At 39.7% G+C, this 19823-nt stretch overlaps 1 protein-coding gene across 1 annotated transcript in view; it reads left to right on the plus strand.

The window, feature by feature from the left end:
* Positions 1 to 5147: 5147 nt before the first annotated feature.
* GRIK2 (glutamate ionotropic receptor kainate type subunit 2) overlaps positions 5148 to 19823 on the plus strand; it is a gene marked incomplete at both ends in the record, with an annotated part of 565573 nt that continues 550897 nt past the window's right edge. Inside the window, one exon of the mRNA XM_081312641.1 lies at positions 5148 to 5262. Within this exon, the coding sequence (XP_081168767.1) occupies positions 5148 to 5262 (115 nt within the window). The remainder of the gene's footprint in view (positions 5263 to 19823) is intronic.

A 19823-nucleotide genomic window follows, 5' to 3' on the forward strand; every position in this document is an offset into this window, starting at 1 on the left:
ATCTTCTCAGCTCCTTAATTAGGATGCACATCTCTTAGGCAGCTAAAAATTAATTACCATCTTAAAATGCCATTAATCATGGGCTCACGGAAAGACTTGTGAATCTTTGGCGGAGCTAATAACAGGCAAAGGGAATCTATCATTTGTTTGGAGTGGAAAACAAGCGGATCCCGTAAGGTCCATGGGATGTTTTAAATGTTATAGAAACATCAACATTTGTTTGAATACTTTAGCCAACAGAAAGAAGGTGGCCAGGTTTACTTCAGTAAAGCTGTGACAGGTCCCTGTCTGCTTACAGGCAGAGTTGGAAGATACAGAAGATATAAACTGTATATTAAGAAAGAACATCTCAACATACTTTGGTCACAGCAAGGTTTGAACTCTATTGACTGCAAGCAGATTTTTTAAAACATTTTTTTTGCTAGGGGGAGCATATAGGAGACTAAATCTGTCAAAGATAGTTTCTAAATATATTGATGAGAAAGAGAAAAAGGTGCATCAGACAAAATAAAGACCAGGAAAGGCCTGAAAGACTGCCCACATCTTTTGTGTATATTTTACTCAAGAGTGTCTATGTTTCAAGCCCTTCTGCTGGGATGGAACTCGTAGGCTTTGTAGAGTGCATCTAGCTTTACAACTTTAAAGCCATCCTACTTCTGTCAGATTATACCTGGGAGTAAATCCTAATGAATTAAATCTAATTAATTTTCAGCAGACATGGAGTCAATTTAATCTGTAGATGGAACCAATTTTTCAGGCTTTGGGGGTAAGCATATGTATGCTTTCAAGAAAAAAAAAACCTCAACAAACTGTGTTTTCCTAGAGTCCAACATGAGGTAGTGATGAGGAAAGTGCTGATTGGAGATAGTGCCAAGAAATGATCTCTCAACATCATGCAGCTCTAAAATCTGACGTAACATTATCGTCCAGCACAGGCAGTTTTGGACTGGCTTCATGCTTTTCACAGACCAGTCTTCTATTCTTGATGTATGTCTTTTCATTTCAATTTCACCTGCATACTTGGCTTGGGCAGGAAAAAAACAACGTTCTTTGCTAGGCTTTAAATATTGAAGAAGAAGAGTACATCAGTGGCACCCAAGCATGGAACTGAGTATTTAAAGCTTCTCCTCTACTCACTGAAGTTCAGTGAAAGAGGCAGAAACAAAGAGAAGTTTCAAGGGGTATTTATCTGAAATATGTGTATATGTATATATAACAAACCTGCCACATCTGGAAAAATAAATTAAAAATCAGTAATTTCAGAAAATTATCATTAAAGCTGTGCATGGCTCTTGATGCATGTTCATTTTTTTTAAAAAAAATATCACCTATTTAAATATTTTTTGAAAAAATTCTAAGACCAAAATGAGTTACGTATTTGAGGAAAGGGCTTTGTTTATAGAAGGAAACTCACAACCATTGCAAGTAATCTTTTATAAGGTTTTAACAACCTAAGTATGGTAATTTTGTCCTGTAATTTAAGCAACTGTAAGAAGTATCTTGTGCAATCCTGAATTTAAAAGAGAATGAGAACTTGGGGTTAGGGGATTATTTCACATTATGTTTGAATAACCAATGTGAACTAGGTAATCAGAGCCAGTAGTTCAACTATTTTGCTTCTTTTTTGTGTAAAAGAAACTTGATAGGGCGATTTTATTTCTATATTTTACAACATGTTTTGCACATACATAACATTCAGCATTTTAGCAAGTCCAAATATGTGTCGCTATCCATGGTACTGAAAAAAGAAACACTATTTAGTTACTAAAATTCCAGTTTGGTATAGTGGTTAAGGCATCAGGATAGAAACCAAGAGACTGTGAGTTCTAGTCCCATCTTAGACACAAAACCAGATGGGTGACCTTGTGCCAGTCACTTTCTCTCAGCCCTGGGAAGGAGACAAGGGCAAAACGTTTCTGAAAATCCTTGCCAAGAAAAGTGTAGGGATTTGTCCAGGCAGTCTCCAAAAATAAGACAGGACAGAAGAAGAAGAGTAGATTTGATGATATCTTTCAGATTCACAATCATCCAACAAAAGTTGAGAGTAAAGAATATTGCAAAGTAAAAACAGATGCAATATCTGCTGCCAGAATTCATTTTCCCAGATAAAAGGATCTGGGGAGTCTTATAAAATATCAAACTGACTAGATAGAAAAACAAAGAAAATACAGAAATCCTCATGAAAGTAATAACATGATTCAAATCTACCAGTGACTACTAATAAAAGTTAAGTTACAACATTTTTGAAAAGGGAATTCTTACAGATAAAAGAAATATATTTTCAAAACTATATTGCCTTATCTAGAGATACCAAACTAGCATTATATCTATTCACTAAAACATTTCAATATCAGCTTGATATTGTATTAGCCATTTGTTTTTGATCCAAATTGAAGTATTGTGAAATGAATAGTATATCCACCAGAGACAACCTCACACTGCAGTTTCATGGTAAAATATTCCAGTAGTACACTGAAGGGGTCGCTAGATCCCCTTTTTTCATTAATAAGCCCCCCCCCAAATTCATTTAATAGCCTGTTAGTCTGCACAAGTAGCCATTGCCGATACTTACTTTTAACATCACTGTAAGAGTTCCAAATTTTAACATTTAAAAAAATCCCAAGGTTATTTATTTATCCCTTATTAATATGTAAATTTCAGTTCACCTACACATATGAAAATACCTTAATAGTAGAAAGCTGTTCTGATTTGTTTTCCCAAGCTTTAACAGTCATAAATCTTAGTTATTTCACAAGGAGGAATAGCCTTACCCATCTTGACATCAAATCTCCTTAGCAGCATTCCTGGGGGACTATGAGAACTGTAATTCCCCTAGATGACAGGTCTGCAACCCGTGCGGCTCCCAGTTTTTCCTTTTGTGAGGGAACCGGTTCCAAGTGGCTCTTTCACTGTTTCAGGTTGCTGACCCCTGCCCTAGATGAATCAAATGAATCCCAGGTGATTTAGATAAAGCAAGAAACAAGACAGAATAAGAAGATTCAGATTCTAGACTTCTTGGTGCAACTGGGCCTATCCTTTCTTCATTCCACAGTCTTAAGGAGAGATAGATAATCACATGGTTGATATGGATCTATGTCACCTAAATTTACAGAATGTCTTTTGGAACTTCTTCTGCATTAAAGTGTTGCAGGGGGGGAAGGGCATTCCCAGACAGAAGAAATCTCCATTCACTTTCATAGGACAGTAACAGAAGTTACCCTTTTCTCTCCCTATTGATCCATAATAAGTGCTTGACAATTTGAATGACAATGACTTTCATTCAAATAGTACAAAAAGATTTCTGTTCTCCACAAAATGTGTTTTAATGAGTCCTCCTCTTGCCCACTCATTTTTTTTAAAGAAAAACCCATCAATTATATTTCCTATTGAAATAAGATCCTAATAAATATATATTTAATCTGATATGTATATCTTTTTGTGACAGAATGGAAGAGAGCAGTGAAAATAGAGAAAATTTCTCAAATTACTCCATTCAGATCTAGACAGGATGCATTCCTGTTAAGTTTAAAGATATCTAAGTCTTCCAGATATCCATATTTCTATATTAGTAAGGACTCCACTAAGAACTGCAAATAACGGAACCCGGATAATGCTTTTTAGATTGCATTCGCTACAGTTTATACGGTGTTTCTAGTCTTATAAAACTTAGCGGTTGTTACAAAGGTATATAAAGGAATTTAAAAACAGAACTTTTGTAAGAGGAATATAAATGAGAGGAGAGCTTAGAAATGTGGAAAAAAATGTTTCCTTCACTCACTGTTATTTCCGACAACAGCATGCAATTATATACAGTATAGGTCTACATAAAGTAAGCTTCCTGGGTTCAGTATAACTTCCTTCCAGGTAGTTGTAGATAAGCATTCGATTCTGGTTGCCATTCTTCCTAAAGGGTTTATGTAAAATTAGTTGGGTGGATTGAATGAATGAATGAATAATACTTTGTGGAAAGCAAATGCTTATTGGTTCTTTGTATACATTCAGAATCAACAGAAACGTCATTTCCCCCAACTCTTAAAAAAAAGGATGTTCTGCCACCCATCAGTCCAGAGGTGACTTAATTTTGACAGAGCGATCTTCTTTGCTCTTCGTGCTAAAAGCCTGAAACGGCTTTTTATTGCAATCGATCCGCTCTCTGTTTCAAGGCTTTGGGCTGAAACCGACGCCAATCCCACCGAAATCAAATTGGGAGCAATGTCGAGAAGAGCCCAGAATGGGACTTGGGCTCCAAAGAGGTGAATACGGGATGCAAACCCGTCCGTCCCTGCCATTCCCTCGACCCAGACTTCCGCAGACTCTGTTGAGTCTCGGTTTCGGCTGTCTTAGACCAGGCAAGCAGACCGAGTCCAGCTAACTAGGAATCTGACCATCACCCAGAAAACAACAGGTTACAGGGAAGGGGACCATCCAAACGCGAGGCACGTCACAGAAGCCACGCTTCTTTCAAAATGTACATGTTGACTCCGAAAGGCTGGGTCGGCCTTGGCCTCGGTTGAATGAGAGAAGCCGGCGGGGGGGGGGGAGGGAGAGAAGGCCGCCTTAGCTGGCGGCCTCAAGACAAGAGGAGCTGTCTCCCGTTTCTCACACTTCATCTTGGCTGCGCGTCAGAAGCTGTGCGGCAGTTCAGTGGAAGGGAAACCCATCGGCCAAGCGAGCGCCCGCCTCTTGCACGGTGGAGGTTTCGCCCGCTCGGATCGCCTATTGATCTCTCTTTCTCTCTCTGTTGCTTCCCCCCCCCCACCCTCCCCTTCCTCCTCTCTCGCTTGTCTGCTAGGTTCGCCCGGCTGGCCAGCGCGCCAACATCTGGGTCTGGATTTCTCCCGGATTTCTCCTCTCTCCCTCCTTCCGCTCCCGCTCGCCCGGCTACCATGGATGTCCCACCATTCCTTGCAGGCGAAGGCTGCTGCTCCTTGGCGCAGTGAATGAAGATCATGCAGGCTGGGCTGGTGGCGTCGGGAAGCGGAGAGAGTCCCCTTGCCTCGGTGTGACCATGCCGTGATCGCGTCTCAGGGCCAGGCACTTCTTCTCCACGGCTCCTTGGCGCTTTAACCCGACCGCGGGGGAAACCTTGACGCTGAAGCAAAGGGGGCCCGAAAGGGAAGCGACGCGGGTGTGCGTAGGAAAACACCATGAAGATTATTTCCCCGATTCTAACTCATCCAGTCTTCAGAGGCACCGCTCGGCTCCTGCTTTGCTTAATGTGGATTGGATATTCTCAAGGCACCACACATGTGTTGAGATTCGGTAAGGCGGCCGTTTATTCCTCCTCCTCCTCCTCCTCCTCGCCCCCCACTCGGTTTTGCCTTATGCGTGTTCCCCAGGATTTTGTCAGGGAAGGAAAGGGAGGTCGGAGGGAAGAGGAGATGAAGCTACTTCCGGGCTAATCGATGTTTAGACTCTTCCCGGTTGCATTTAAGGCGCCCCTCCGATCGTCTGACTTCGAAGCAAAGCGGCTAACAAGCGAAAGAAGCGGAGGGGAGCCACTAGCCAGGAGCGCCCGCCCCGCCAAGCCAAGCCAAGCCAAGCCAAGCCGGGCGGGCTGGACTTCTCTTTAGAAAAGAAAAAAAAAGCTGGCTTTGTGTGGTCTTTTCCGATTTGCAGTTGGGTACGCGGGAGCATCTGGGGGTGTTTCGAAGTTGGCTGGCTCTGATTTGGCGGGATCCAAGTCCTTGTCCGTCTGATTGAGTCAGACGCTCCAGCTTGAAATGTCGGTCGGGACAGAAAGGTCCCTCTCGCGCCGTTTCCTTGGTTTACAAGCCGCGGGTCAATTGTTGGCGAGCTGGCAGTTCTGGAAACTCCTGAACTTTCTTTCCCGCCCCATTCCGCCTTCCATCAAATGATCTGTGAAGGGTTCTTCACCGATGTCGAGAAGGTGAAGCACGCACACCTTGAGCCAGGCAAGGGCATTGCTCGGGAGGAAGCGTGCCTTACAACGGCAATCTAGGAACTCCCCCCCCCGCCCCAGAAGCCAGTGGCAGAGAAGGACGGGGGCTTCTAAAGTGGGGCTGTAGGCAAGTTCTTTAGGAGCAGAGTCCCTGGGCTGGAGGTGTTAATACTGTGTCCTTAAGTAGTCACTCTCTAGTAGGATCCTGAAGGTCAGAGTTTTTTTTTCTTTCCGAAAGAGGTGCTGGATGGCTGTGGTCAGCGGTAGTATTGGCTGTTGGTTTTTTGTTTTTTTTAAAGTCTCTACTTTTTTTTTCAAAAGAGCTTATATCTCTCTTTCCATCCCGCCTCCTTGAGAAATCTATCGCTCCTTGATATTTAATAAGCAGCGTGTGAATCCAGCTTTGGAGGGAGGAGTAAAATACAAGTAAATTAGAAAATGCTGGGGAGGAAAGGTTCACGCTCAGGCGTCTTTGTCATCCATCTGTGGCAGTAAATCTATCCCGGAAAAGTTGGTCTGGCAGAAAGAAAAAGTTAAGGTGGAGACACTGGTGCCTATTGAAGCAGCCCACAGCTAAGCTCCTGTCGATGGGAATCATTCTGGATTGTTGTTACAGTATTAGGACAATGAGGGATAAATAATATTGGAATAAAGGCGTGTTTGTCTTCTCCTGCCACTAAAACATTCCCTTCCCAGTGGGCATCAGCAGCTCTGCTTTGTGTGTGCGCGCAGCTGGGATCAGGGGAGCAGTGAGGATGCTCAAGTGGTCTTTATGTGGCCAGCTAGATTATTCCTAGCTATCTTTCCTGCCTCTTTCTCTTCCTGGCCCCCCTCAAAACCCGTTGCTCTTAGCAACCATCTTCAGGAACCCCTCCTGCTTTCGAATGAGGCACGAGGTAGTTCTGAAACACCTGTGGGGCATGGCTTGCAGGGAACTGATCCGTAGCCTGCTGAAAGCACCAAGCAGAGAAATGTTGCTCATGACAGGAACACCGTCACTAAGCGTGACTGAGCAATGACATCCGCTGGGCTTTCGGATTGTCAGTATTGTTCTTTCCCTGCAACTTTCACCAGAGAGGTTCTGTGGGGTTAATTAAAGCTGCCCGTGTGGGCAACTGCATCCCATCAGGCTTGTTTCAAGGAATAGTTTGCAGTGAAATGTTAATTGATCAGACAATGAAGTTTTCACTCCCTCCTTCGCCAAGCATTGGAATTTTTTTTCCAGAGGTTCCTTTTCACTTCTCCAGAGTTGTCCAGTGGAAGATTGATCTGGGTGTGTTAAGTCTGTGTAACTCCAATGGGGGAGCAATGGACCCTAAGCCCATCTAATTTTTTCTCAACTTCATTGGAATCAGGTACCATTCCTGGTCCCCAAACTATGTTCTGGGTAAAAGAGATATGAATAAACAGCAACTAGAGCTTTTTTTTTCTGCCACAGAAGATGTCTGAGGCAGAAAAGGCAGGAAATCTGGAGATTTCAGAGGTTGCCTTTTCCCAGCATAGTTTTATTGATCAGAGGCAACAAAACTGGAGATAGTGGAGGAGAGAGCACCCTGGTAATTGTCAGCTGTGCACATTGCCTGGTTTCACTGGAGAATGTAAAATAATTTGTTGAAACATTGACATGTGTGTGTGTGTGTGCAGGCACTGTGTGTGCTCAAACTTCAATAAAAGCAATTCCTTGGATGGTTGGAGTAGGAAACAACCAGTGTAGGGAAATGGAAAACGAATGAGATCCACCCAAATAATCAGAAGTTCCATTCAGATGGAATATCTGGCTAAAGGAAGAAAGCATCCTTTGAGCAGATAAGAGAACATGCCTAGACATTGGCTCTTTGCTCTTTCTACTCCATTGAATGTGGAACATTGGGAGTAGGGGTTCTCCAACCACCAGTCCCCTGCTCTTTTTACTCTGTTCCTTCTCCTCCCTGCCTCATCCAACACATGTTAGACTGTTATCTTTTCACCAGGTGTTCAAGGGAATATGTTGTACTCTTCCACCAATTTTTCTCAGAACAAGCCTAAGAAATATCAACTGACCCAAAGTCATCCAAAGGGTCTCTGTGTCTGAGGGCGGACTTGAACCTATTCCTGGGGCATCTTAATTGCTCCATCACAACTAGTTCTCCTGTGGCTTCAGCTGGTATTTTTGCTCCTTGATCTAAAGCAGTGGTTCTCAACCTGTGGTCCACAGACTCCTGGGGGGAGGGGCACAATGTTGTTACAAGGGGTCCACAAAGGCTTGAAGAAATGTTATGATTTAAATCTTGAATTAAGTCTTGGTGGTCTGGGGCCATGGTCCTTGGCCACAAAAGGTATCTAAAGGGGTCCACGGTGAAGAAAAGGTTGACAACTGCTGACCTAAAGCATAGTGAGCAAATAATTTTGCCATTTCTTTTCCTCCCCAAGTTTCCTCTGAGCTATTCTGGGAATCTTTAACTCCATTACACATAAATCAAGACAGAGGTTGCCTGTGCTTCTCCCATTAACACTTGCACATAAGTGTTGTACAGCATTTGTACAGTCATCCTTTGTGGAAAGTGGGGCTAGAATAGAGCTACTATGTTAGTGGTTAAAAATTGCCCTTATTTTTGTATTTCTTGCCATTAGATGCATGTAACAGTAAGTTAGTGGTTCTGCAGCCTAGAAGTGGTAGCCCTATGTTAGACAATAATAATTCGTCCTGAGGAAGGGAGAGAGCAAGAGAGAGCAAGAGAAACCAAGGCCAGTGGCCATCTAGGCCAGTGAAATAAAAACCAAATGCCAATTCAGATTGTTGGCCAAGAAAACAGATCTGCTTTTGGCTGCCTGTTGTTTCTCTAGCTTATTCTTTGCCACCAACAAACATGCAAATTTCTGAATCTTTCTGAGGGGGAAAAAGCCTTCAAAAAAGAAAGAAAGAAAGAAAAAGATTTAGAACACCATCCTGGTGGTTACATTCAGATCTGAAAGGGTCATTAAAGTGAGAGAAAAGCCCAAGGAAAGATTTATTGCAATGGGGCAGTCCCAGGACCAGCAGAAGCAAAAGGATGCTGCGGGAGTCTCAAATTGGTCTTCCAGATATTTATTTAAACTATCTGATGAAAGCTTTCAATCTTTAGATTCTTTCTTTAAGAGAAGGTGGCAGACAAACAAAAGCTAAACACTTGTGAGGGTGTGCGGTTCAGTGAACGGTCCTTAATTTTGAAGGCACTTCTTTCCACACAAATATTTTAATATATTTTTATTTTATTTTATTTTATTTTAATTCCATTTATATCCCGCCCTTCTCCGAAGACTCAGGGTGGCTTACAAGCTTAGCAGTAGCCTTCATTCTATGTATATGCCTGCTTATTAGGGCTTTCACACACACCCCAAGCGGCATTATTACAAAGTCAGCTTAATTGCCCCCAACAATCTGGGTCCTCATTTTACCTACCTCGGAAGGATGGAAGGCTGAGTCAACCTTGAGCCTGGTGGGATGTGAACTTGCACTAATTGCAGGCAGCTGGTGTTACTTAAGGAGGCATTAGCCCACTGCTCCACCAAGGCTCTTGCTTAGCACTGATTTATTTTAGAATTACCACTGAGTGTAAGTACATTGCGGTATCATTTCAGAACTGGGTAAAATACATGGTCTTTTGAAAACTCCCCCCCCAAAAAAAGTCTAATACATTTATGTAGCTGTTCATCTCATTGGACTATGGGAAGCATTTATTTATTTATTTATTTATTTATTTATTTATTTATTTATTTATTTATTTATTTATTTATTTATTCTTCTATGCAATGGTGTCTGCAACCCTGTCATCTTGTGGGATTCTCTCAGAGAGTGCTTGGAAAAGTTCCGGCAGTTTTCTTGGCAAGGCTTTTCAGAAGTGGTTTGACACTGCCTCCTTCTAGGGCTGAAAGAAAGTGGTTAGCCCAAAGTCACCCAGCTGGCTTGGTGCCAAGGCAGGAAGAACTCAAAAGTCTCCCAGGTTCTAGCCTGATGCTTAAACCACCATACCAGTGTTCTCCTGGCCAACTTACAGAGTTGAAAACAAGACAGCAATACAAGGACAACCACCAAAATAAATAAGTAATCAAATTAATCATAAAAACATAATCTATGGCAGATTAGGCTGATACAATGGAAGGCTCATTCCATTGTTTTGCATTGTCCTCTGTAAAACTGCACACCTATCTCTAAGCATCGATGTGCACAATTCAGCTTCATGCTTTTATGACTTTCATGTTTTTAATATTGAGGCTTTTTGCTCTCCTTTTTTTTTGAAAAACTGGTAGCATTTCTCTTTTGAAATCAGTTTTATGCCAAACCTATTATACACAGTTACTTCCTCACTTAAACATCTGTAAACTTTTCCTGCTGGCATGAAAATTTATGTATTTCAACAAGCTGTTCATAATAGTGTCTCTGTACAATAGAACTATCAGTCTTAAGAAAATAATTATTAAATTTAGGCATGTCATCTTATTAAAGAAATCACAACCAATGTATAGGTACTATATTAGATTACATGTATTCAATTCATCTACTTGCATACATTTGCATATGAATAATAGCTGTGGCATAAAAGTAGACAGGTTGTTTCTTTGAGTTAAATTATATTCTTGCTGCTAAATAACCAGGATCTTGGAAGAGGCATTCTATCTCCTAAGTGAATGAACATAGATTTTCTGATTGTTTTTGTAATCTATAGTTTTCATGAACACTAATATAATATTTTATTAGCTGCTCCCAGAATAATGCATAGAACATTTTCAGTTTATAGAAAATTTTGAATTGTTTCAAACATTTCATGATATTTTCTATAAAATCCTAAATTGATTTTACTCACAACATGCACAATGGACCATAAAGATTGACTGCAAATACAATTTTTATCTGTTTATGGTGTTTTTCTGTAATTCCATAACAATGGACTACAGAGACCGAGAGATATAACTCAGAATTTAAAATTTGATACAAAGTTAATAAAAATATATACAGCATAGAAATAAATTTCCTGAGAAGTGTGGAAAATAAGTTACTGCGGAAGGAATAAAATCTAGACAACATGTATATTTTTCTTTTGAGATTATGTCACAAACAGCATGAATACCCCATTCTTCCTTTGGAACTATTAGTCATAACTAATGAAGTACCATATAATATAGAATCAAACACTTTGGAAATATAATACTAACCTTCTCTTTACATGAATTGGCAATACATCATCATCATCATCATCACCATCATCTCTACGATGAAGAGCTTCAAGACAAGGAGGTCTGCATTACTTAGTTCCATGTTTTTGTTTTTTTTAAAATTCCATTTATATCCCGCCCTTCTCCGAAGACTCAGGGCGGCTTACAAGCTTAGCAGTAGCCTTCATTCTATGTATATGCCTGCTTATTAGGGCTTTCACACACACCCCAAGCGGCATTATTACAAAGTCAGCTTAATTGCCCCCAACAATCTGGGTCCTCATTTTACCTACCTCGGAAGGATGGAAGGCTGAGTCAACCTTGAGCCTGGTGGGACGCGAACCTGCACTAATTGCAGGCAGCTGGTGTTACTTAAGGAGGCATTAGCCCACTGCTCCACCAAGGCTCTTTGTTTGTTGTGAATTAACCATTTATTTTCCTTTGAAATTGCTTTGCGGCCCAACATGAGGTATAGCCTTTGAGCGCTCACAAACAAATTATCTTTAAAGCTATGGTGCATATAAGACTTGCGTTTACTCTTCACTTTGATCTAAATTATCCTACATTATTCACCTCTTAGAGGGAGTAGTACATTACTTATTGCCACAAAATGTAGCATCTCTTCATTTCTTCTTCTTCTTGTATTGTCTTCTTTGGGCTTCTTTGTTCCTAAAACTAGGAAGGGTATTCAAATATATAATAATGGCAACCGAGGGGGCAACATATTTTATTATTTTTATATTTTGAACCAATTATTTATTATTATAGCCTTTGGTTTCTCTCTTACTGTTAAAAATGCAACAAGCTCTGTTTGTAATAAAAAAAATAGAAAAAAATCACAGCAAAGCAATATGAAAGAATGGTTAAAAGAAGATTCAAATTGAAAAAGATATACTTATACTGAAGAATAAGAATAAGGGTCAGCTCTAGCTTCAAAGCAGATATGTCCTACAAAGATTCAAGACCATATTGGTTGGAAACATGCAGAAGAGGTTTTTATCCTGCAGTGGACAGATAATGGCTAGAATGATGAAAGTACTACAAAAGGAAATATAGATCAAGAATTGCATTTAGACCAGGGGTGTCAAACTCAATTTCATTGAGGGCCGCATCAGCATTGCGGTTGCCCTCAGGGGGCCGGGTGGGTATGGCCTGGGTGGGGTGGCCTACTGGGTGGGCGTGGCTAGAGTGCATATGGCCTACTGGGTGGGCGTGGCCAGCTCTACATTGTTCGCATCAAGGGTGCCTATGGGGGCCTGGGCAGGAGTGGGACAGATCTGAGGGTCTCTGGCAGAAGGAGGGTCTCTGGGCCAGGGCCAAGGCAGTGGGGGCCGTTCCCTCACTGTTTCCAGGATGGCTTCGCGGGCCACATGAAACCACTTCGCGGGCCGGATTTGGCCCCCGGGCCTTGTGTTTGACATGTCTGATTTAGACTGTCATTCAAGGGTTGGATGCCAAAAAAAAGGTAGGCATGGCCAGGATGAAACAAAGGCATTATTTATTTTAAAGTTAATTAAATTAAGATAATTGATTTTCCCAATTCACTTATCAAAAGTAAATTGAATTTCAATGCTTTGGAAGCACCTGGCTTGGAAGTTTAGGTTTTGCAGTTGTGCTTTGTGAGAGGGTAGATTAGAAGTGATAGAGTGATTGAACTTTCCTGCATGAGTGACAAGATCATCTTCAGAAGGACTCTCATCTAGGCTGTTAGGTCCAGAAACAAGATAAAAAACTTAGCAAATAACAAGAGTTTACAAACTTAAAAATTAAAATCAGCACTTTTAACCGAGTTCAGAAAATTGGTAAAGTAACATTTTGAGAGTCATTTTTTTTTTGTAGTAGAAAGACTCTTGCATTTTGTCATTTGGATTTTTCAAGGACTTCTGATGTTTTTACTGTGCGTGCATTTTTCTAAATTCTGAACTTGCAGGCCTCTTGATTCAAGTCTGCCTGATTACCTTTTTGGAAAATTATGATATAATAACAGGCATCTTGAATAACGAAAGGAACAAACTGGGCATAAAAGGATGTTAACATTTATGACTGTTGTTTTTGTTTGTACATGACCTTTAAACAATATGCTGTTTTAGTGAATATTCTGACAAGGGGAATTTAGTTACTGGAGCCAGGGAGAACATTTATACAAAATACAGATACTCCTCTGGAGCAGAAAAGATTCTGGTTATGTAGTGGTGACAGCCAAATCTTGAATCCACTATATCTTTTGGAGAGTTAAACTTGACAGCACAAGGTAGTGAATCTTGTTATGGATTGTCACCTGTACCTAGCACTTTAAAACTTTAGAGCACTCTAAAGATTATGGTTGAAATAATGGCATTCCATTATCGAGCACATTCTGAGAGTCCTGGCAGCCGGTTAAGGATGCTCACGCTTTTATAGGAAGGTTAAGAAATAGAGACTTTCATAGACAAGGTAAAAACTAAAACTCTTTGGTGCGACTTCTGCTAGAACAGCTAACTGAAGGCAGTTGGAAATGGTCTCTGGTTAGAATATCAGAAGTGACAACAAACAATGTGACCTGATCATTAGTGAAGGTGTGTTATTGTTGCTTTTCTTGGGGGTAGATGAAAGAAGTCAGAAATGAAAATGGCCATGCAGACAGCCAGAATTAAATCTCCCCTTCTATTCTATCCTTGATGATGGGAAATAAAACCCAGCGAGGGCTTTAGTACAGAATGGCCTGCACGATATTCTTGCTAATGGCGATGTAATGATATAGTACTGACAGCTGGATGGTTGCTTTTACAAAGCCATTATTATAGGTACAGGGAGTGAAAAAGGCTGGTATTGGGTCTGTCCATGCGCTTTCCGTGCTCTTTTCCTGAATGGTAATAGTGTCTTTTCCTTGAATGTGCCCACAGCAGGGGCTTCAAGTCAGATTTCTTTACAAAGGTTTTCTCTCAGTCCAGAAAATGATTCTTGCTGGTTCTTGCAGTCAATCCTCTGCAAAGGAAAATAAAAGTCAAGCTGAATTATGTATTAACACATTAAAATTGAATAAATCATCGTTACCCCCTCACTATTTTTCTGCAGGTGCTTAAACTGTGCTTGAAGATGTTTGTATAGCGGGAGATAATTTTGACCTTTTGATTTAGGGGTGATGTAGAAAAGCTGCTTAGAGGTAACCATGAGAAGCCCAGACTCACCCACCTCTATTTGGTTACCAGGGACCAGGGGAAATCTTGTGCGCTAAAGGGAAGGGCTGCAATAAGGTAGAAAATAAGGCTTCAATAGTAAAATGCTAAAAGCAAAAAAAAAAAGGGAAAGAGAGAGAGAGAGAAAAAAAAAAGAGCAAGACATTTGGAGGAAAGTGGAGGTTAAGAGTCCCCTGAAGGAAGGAAAGAGATGCAGAGCATGGTTATTGACTGGTCCAGATTAAAGAGCAGAGAGGAAGATTTCAATTTGATAACGTCACAGCCCTTCCTGTTTTTTTCTTTGCTCCGTGTGCCAACAATTTTGTAAGGTAATTAAATTGGCTGATTGAAGTCACAGTGGTCATGGGGCGATAAAGACCATTTGGATTTAATGGAATTTAAAAACAACAGTGCTCCGTTCACAACTCTTACCGAACGAGAATTTTAATGATCCATTCAGGGTGCTGACTAAATAGAATGTCCTAGGACAACTTTAATTGAAAGGGCAAACCTGATTAGGTATATGCTGTCTTTACGACCACAGATAGGGAAATTAATATGATCTTTTTAAAATGACTCATTAATACATTATTATGTTTTAAGGCAGGTCAAACAAAGAGTCTCATATGAAAAAAAAATCTTTGTGGATCCTTACTCATACATTTCACGTCAAGTCAATTTGAATGAAAGAATATCCTGCTGGTCATAAATATAACCATTGTATTTTTAGCACCTGTATTTATTTTTTGTGTGTAGTCTGAATTCAGTTAACACTATCAGTGCAAATGTGAGCGATAATGAATGATGTGCTTTCTCCTTTCAGAGATAAGGGAGCAAGCCTAATTTTCTACTTACGTTTAGTATTTTTGTTCCTTAAATGTCTGATAATCATATATTGTTAGATGCCTACTCAGAACTAAAAATAAATAACTGGATGGTGGGGGGTCTACACACTTTCGATTTAAAGACTGCATAACATCTCACCACATTACAAATATGGCACTATCGTGTGTTGGGATATCAGAGAAAATATAATGCATAACAAAATATAGTCATATTTCTGTAGCTGGAGAATGAAAAACGGTTTGTCACAATGCAGCTTATATTTCCATATGTAGGCAGAGAAACAGACTCATGATACAGATATTATATACACCTATGCATTCATATTGTGCAGCAGTGTGAACCAAATGTCAGAAGTGATGCTTAAAACAGGGCAGCTCTTTTATATACTTTTAGTTCACTAATATTAAGGGAAGATGATAACTTTCTTTTAATGGATAGAACAGAGCTTTTAAAGTCACACAGGAGCAAATAGTCACTGCTCCCAACAGTGATACGATATGGCTACATGGCTCTTACCTATGATCAGACAAGCTGTTGCATTTTGCACCAGCTATAGCTTCTGAATAGTCTTCAAGAGCATCCCCTTAAAGAGTGAGTTACAGTGGCCACTGCCCATTTGTCTAAGACTCGCCACAAATGGTGCACCAGCCAAAACCTGTAGGCCATGACTTTCACGTGCTGATTCAGCAAGAATCAGCAAGTCCAGACAATACTGTAGAGGAGAAAAAGGAACCATAATAGCTAGGACATTTATATTTTAGGGAAATATGTTCTTCCCACTTGAGGGAATACTTCATTAAATATTAAGCATTAAATGAGAGTCTGCTGGTTGTCTACAAGTATACAACCCATGTATCTACTTACTGTAAAACACTATGAAGCAGTGTATAAGTCTAAGTGCTATTGCTCTTTAATATTTGTCCATAGATTATAAGAAAGGTACTCTTGATTCCACTTAATTTTTCTTTAAAAAACAACTCCCAAGACTTTGCATGGATGTTCCACCAGTAAGCTGCTCTGGCTATTAATAAAATGTATGTCCCAAAATTAACAATTAAGTAATTGCTCTTCGGCTTTGAAACGGAGATGAGCACCGGCCCCTAGAGTCGGAAACGACTAGCACGCATGTGCGGGGGAACCTTTACCTTTACCTTTGTTGTTGTTGTTAGCTGCGAAGTCGTGTCCGACCCATCGTGACCCCATGGACAACGTTCCTCCAGGCCTTCCTGTCCTCTACCATCTTCTGGAGTCCATTTAAGCTCACACCTACTGCTTCAGTGACTCCATCCAGCCACCTCATTCTCTGTCGTCCCCTTCTTCTATTGCCCTCGATCTTTCCCAGCATTAGGCTCTTCTCCAGTGAGTCCTTCCTTCTCATTAGGTGGCCAAAGTACTTGAGTTTTAGCTTCAGGATCTGACCTTTACCTTTACCTAATTATAAAAATGAAATATGGATTCTCCTGACTAGGAGAACAAACTTCCACAACCAAAAAAATATATCAATATTCTTATCTTAATTAGTGCACAACATTATTGAAGTACTTATCAATGTCTAAGATGGAAAGGAATTTTAAAACACGCAGCACTGGTAAGATCCTACCCTTTGTAAGAAGGAGAGTATGGGACTTTTTATCATTCCCTCGTGACGACAAAGTTCTGGGAATGGAGAAACTCAATTTAGTTTGCAAAGATGTAAGGCTGCCTCTTCATTCCTACAAAGATTTGCCATCATGAAGGAGGATGCAGAATCCCATCTGACTTTGAGTTTTCTTGCAGTGTTGACTATGATAAATGCGCACCATTCTTTTAAATTTTTGCTTATCAAGGCCGATGGAATCCGTAAGTCCTGGAAGTGTTTGCAAAAGAAGAAAATGACAGTTAGCATAAGGCAGGCCTATCCTCCAACTGCATACCTACTCTTAATGGGCTACGTGTTCAGTTGAATGGAACTGAAAAATCCAGGTATAGTGTTGGATTTTCTGGGGCGCTTGTCTCTGCTGAAAAGTCTACATATTTTGACTGGGCTAAGATTGCCAGCTGGGTGACTTTGGGCCAATCACTCTCTCTCAACCCAACCCATTTCACAGGGTGGCTGTTGTGGGGACAATAGAAGGAGAAAGGTGTTGGATACATTTGAAGACTAGTGTAATATTTGGGCTAACCTGTTGACTATTGTTTTGTGTTTTTTTTACTTTTTTTCTTTCATTTTTTATGTATAAATTAGAGGTTGGCTTGATTCGATTATTAGATAGAGACCTCGTTTGAAATATTTGGTTATATATTTTTCTTATTAAATAAGGATGAGAAAGTTTATAACTACGGTATTATGCAAAAGGAGGAGAATTTATGAGGTTTTTACATTTTCTTTTCAGCAGCCAGACAGGATGGATTTTTTTCCTGTGTTTAATGTTGGACTTAACTGTTGTTTGGGTCATTATTTTCTCTTTTGTAAACACATTTTTTCCCTTTTTCTTTTTGTTACTGTTGGGTGTATGTTTTTCTGTTTTTTGCTGTTTTGTATTTTATTCCCTTTCATAAAATATAATACATGTATAATGAAAAATAAAACTAAAATAAAGCTATGTTTAGAAGAAGAAGCGAATTGCTACAAGACATTTTAACTTAAACAAACTGCCTATCACCCAGAATGTCCTGAATCCTTCTCTTGTCAAGGCTCAGAATTTATTCAATATGCCTCACCAAGTGAGAAAGAGGGATGGGGCAAAGCAAACGGGAGGAGAGTGTAAAAGAAAGATCAAGAAAACCGACTGAAAAATATATGGAAAACTGTTTTATTTCCTTACTGGTTTTAGACCTGCTTATTGCAGTCTTACTCTGAAATGAGTAATGTGAACAGAGCTGCCAGCACTGCATACTTTGGACCCAACCTGCTGCCATTCAGATATGATGACTCACTTTCTTTGTGCAGGCATGCAATTATGGGAATTTAATTCTAACATACAGGTTGTCCTGTGAACAACCCATTCTCTGTGTGGATGCCGCTTCCGGAAGTCCCTTCCAGAATATCCCTCTTATTGTGCAAACTAGGAACTTCCTTTTGCCCAATTAGAGCTACTGGGTCATTCCCAAGGCTGATTGCACATACAGATTGTCCTTGCTTACTGACTGCCTTGTTTAATGACTTTTCAAGGTTATGATGCTGAAAAAAAGGGACTTGCAACTAATTCTTGCATTTATGATAGTCATAATGTCCTATGATCATGTGATTGCCATTTGTGTGCTTCCCAACTGGCTTGTGACAAGCAGAATTAATGGAGAATAAAGAAATAAAATCATAAGTTGTGGTCACATGATGTTTTGCTTAATGAGCGGATGGGAAATGACATCGTAAGTTCATCATGGTCATATGATTTTCTGCCTAGCAACCATGGTGCTGACCCCCAACTGTGGCACTGAGGACTATCTGTATAACAAACATATCACAACCCTTCAATCAGCTAAATGAGATTATGGAGCTCCCAAGAAAATTTGAAAGAATCAGAAATAGAAAGCTTGTAGCATTCTAGAAGAACAAGCTTTTCCCCCTATGTATTTTTTGACACATATTGAATAGTCATTTGTTTCAGACTTTTACCAGTCTTTCTCTCAGCATCCTCCACTCTATTCTTTTTGTAACTCCTTTACTCTGATGGTTTTAAAAAATACTGTATGTTTGCATTACAATTAAAAATAGCGATCATAATTTTATTGTCTGAAAGAAAATAATCCAGCCTGCTTTCTATCACATTTTAACAATCTTTTAAAAATAAGTTCAGTCTCTGGAAAGTTCCAGGCAATGGGAAAACTACAAAAAACTTCAGTAACATAAAGGAAGTGAATCCAAAAGTTACAATTGTGTAGAACGGTGTGAATTTCAACCACTGCATGATGAGGGAATGTTTGGGATACAAGAGATAAAAATATATATTTTAATACATATATTTCCTTAAGCTCTGAGTAGCTCAGGGAAACAAGTAGAGTGCTTAATTGTGTGCTATGATTATACTAATGAAATATCTATGTGTGTGTACATTGAAACACACACAGTATTTTAGAATGAAAAGAATAGAAACAATGACTCGTAGTAAGGTTTCTAGGTTTGTATAGAAGAATTTCAACATTCTTTGTATCAGCCCACTCATTTAGGTTGCAATCTGTGCCAAGTATTTTTTTTAAATACAATGTAAAAAGAAATCATTGAAAAGATCATTTTAAATAGCTGAAGAGAAAGATACATTTAAAATCAAACTAACATTAGCTAGCAAATGGATATTACCTTCAGCAGTGGGCAGTGCTGATCTTTTGTATCGCATTACTAACCTTTTAAAGGTTAATTTAAAGTATTAAGTTCAGTGACTTTATACCAAGATATAATTTTACTTAAAGACTTAATAAATTCAGACAAGGGAAAAAAAATCTTAAATGAATTCAAATAGCTTTATTTTATTCCGTTTTGGTAAAGCATCACTCTTTCATATTCTTGATAACCATTTTTGGTAACGAACAACTGTAAAATAAAAATTAAAAGCCAGTTTTAACATTTGATGCAATGTGAATAGAATTCCAGAATTTATTTGGTAGTTAAAGAAAGAAAGAAAAATGTGTAGAGTGAATTTTTAGCACTCCCCAGTGCAGTGGCAATTCAGGTCAGTTTTGTCAGAAAATCAATACATCTCCAAGATTCAAAAATTAAAATGCCAACATTCCAATGGCTCCAATTTTACTAATTACCTATTTTAATACTAATTGCC

This window comes from Vipera berus (assembly GCF_964194415.1).
Source record: "Vipera berus genome assembly, chromosome: 1".
Taxonomy (NCBI): Eukaryota; Metazoa; Chordata; class Lepidosauria; order Squamata; family Viperidae; genus Vipera; species Vipera berus.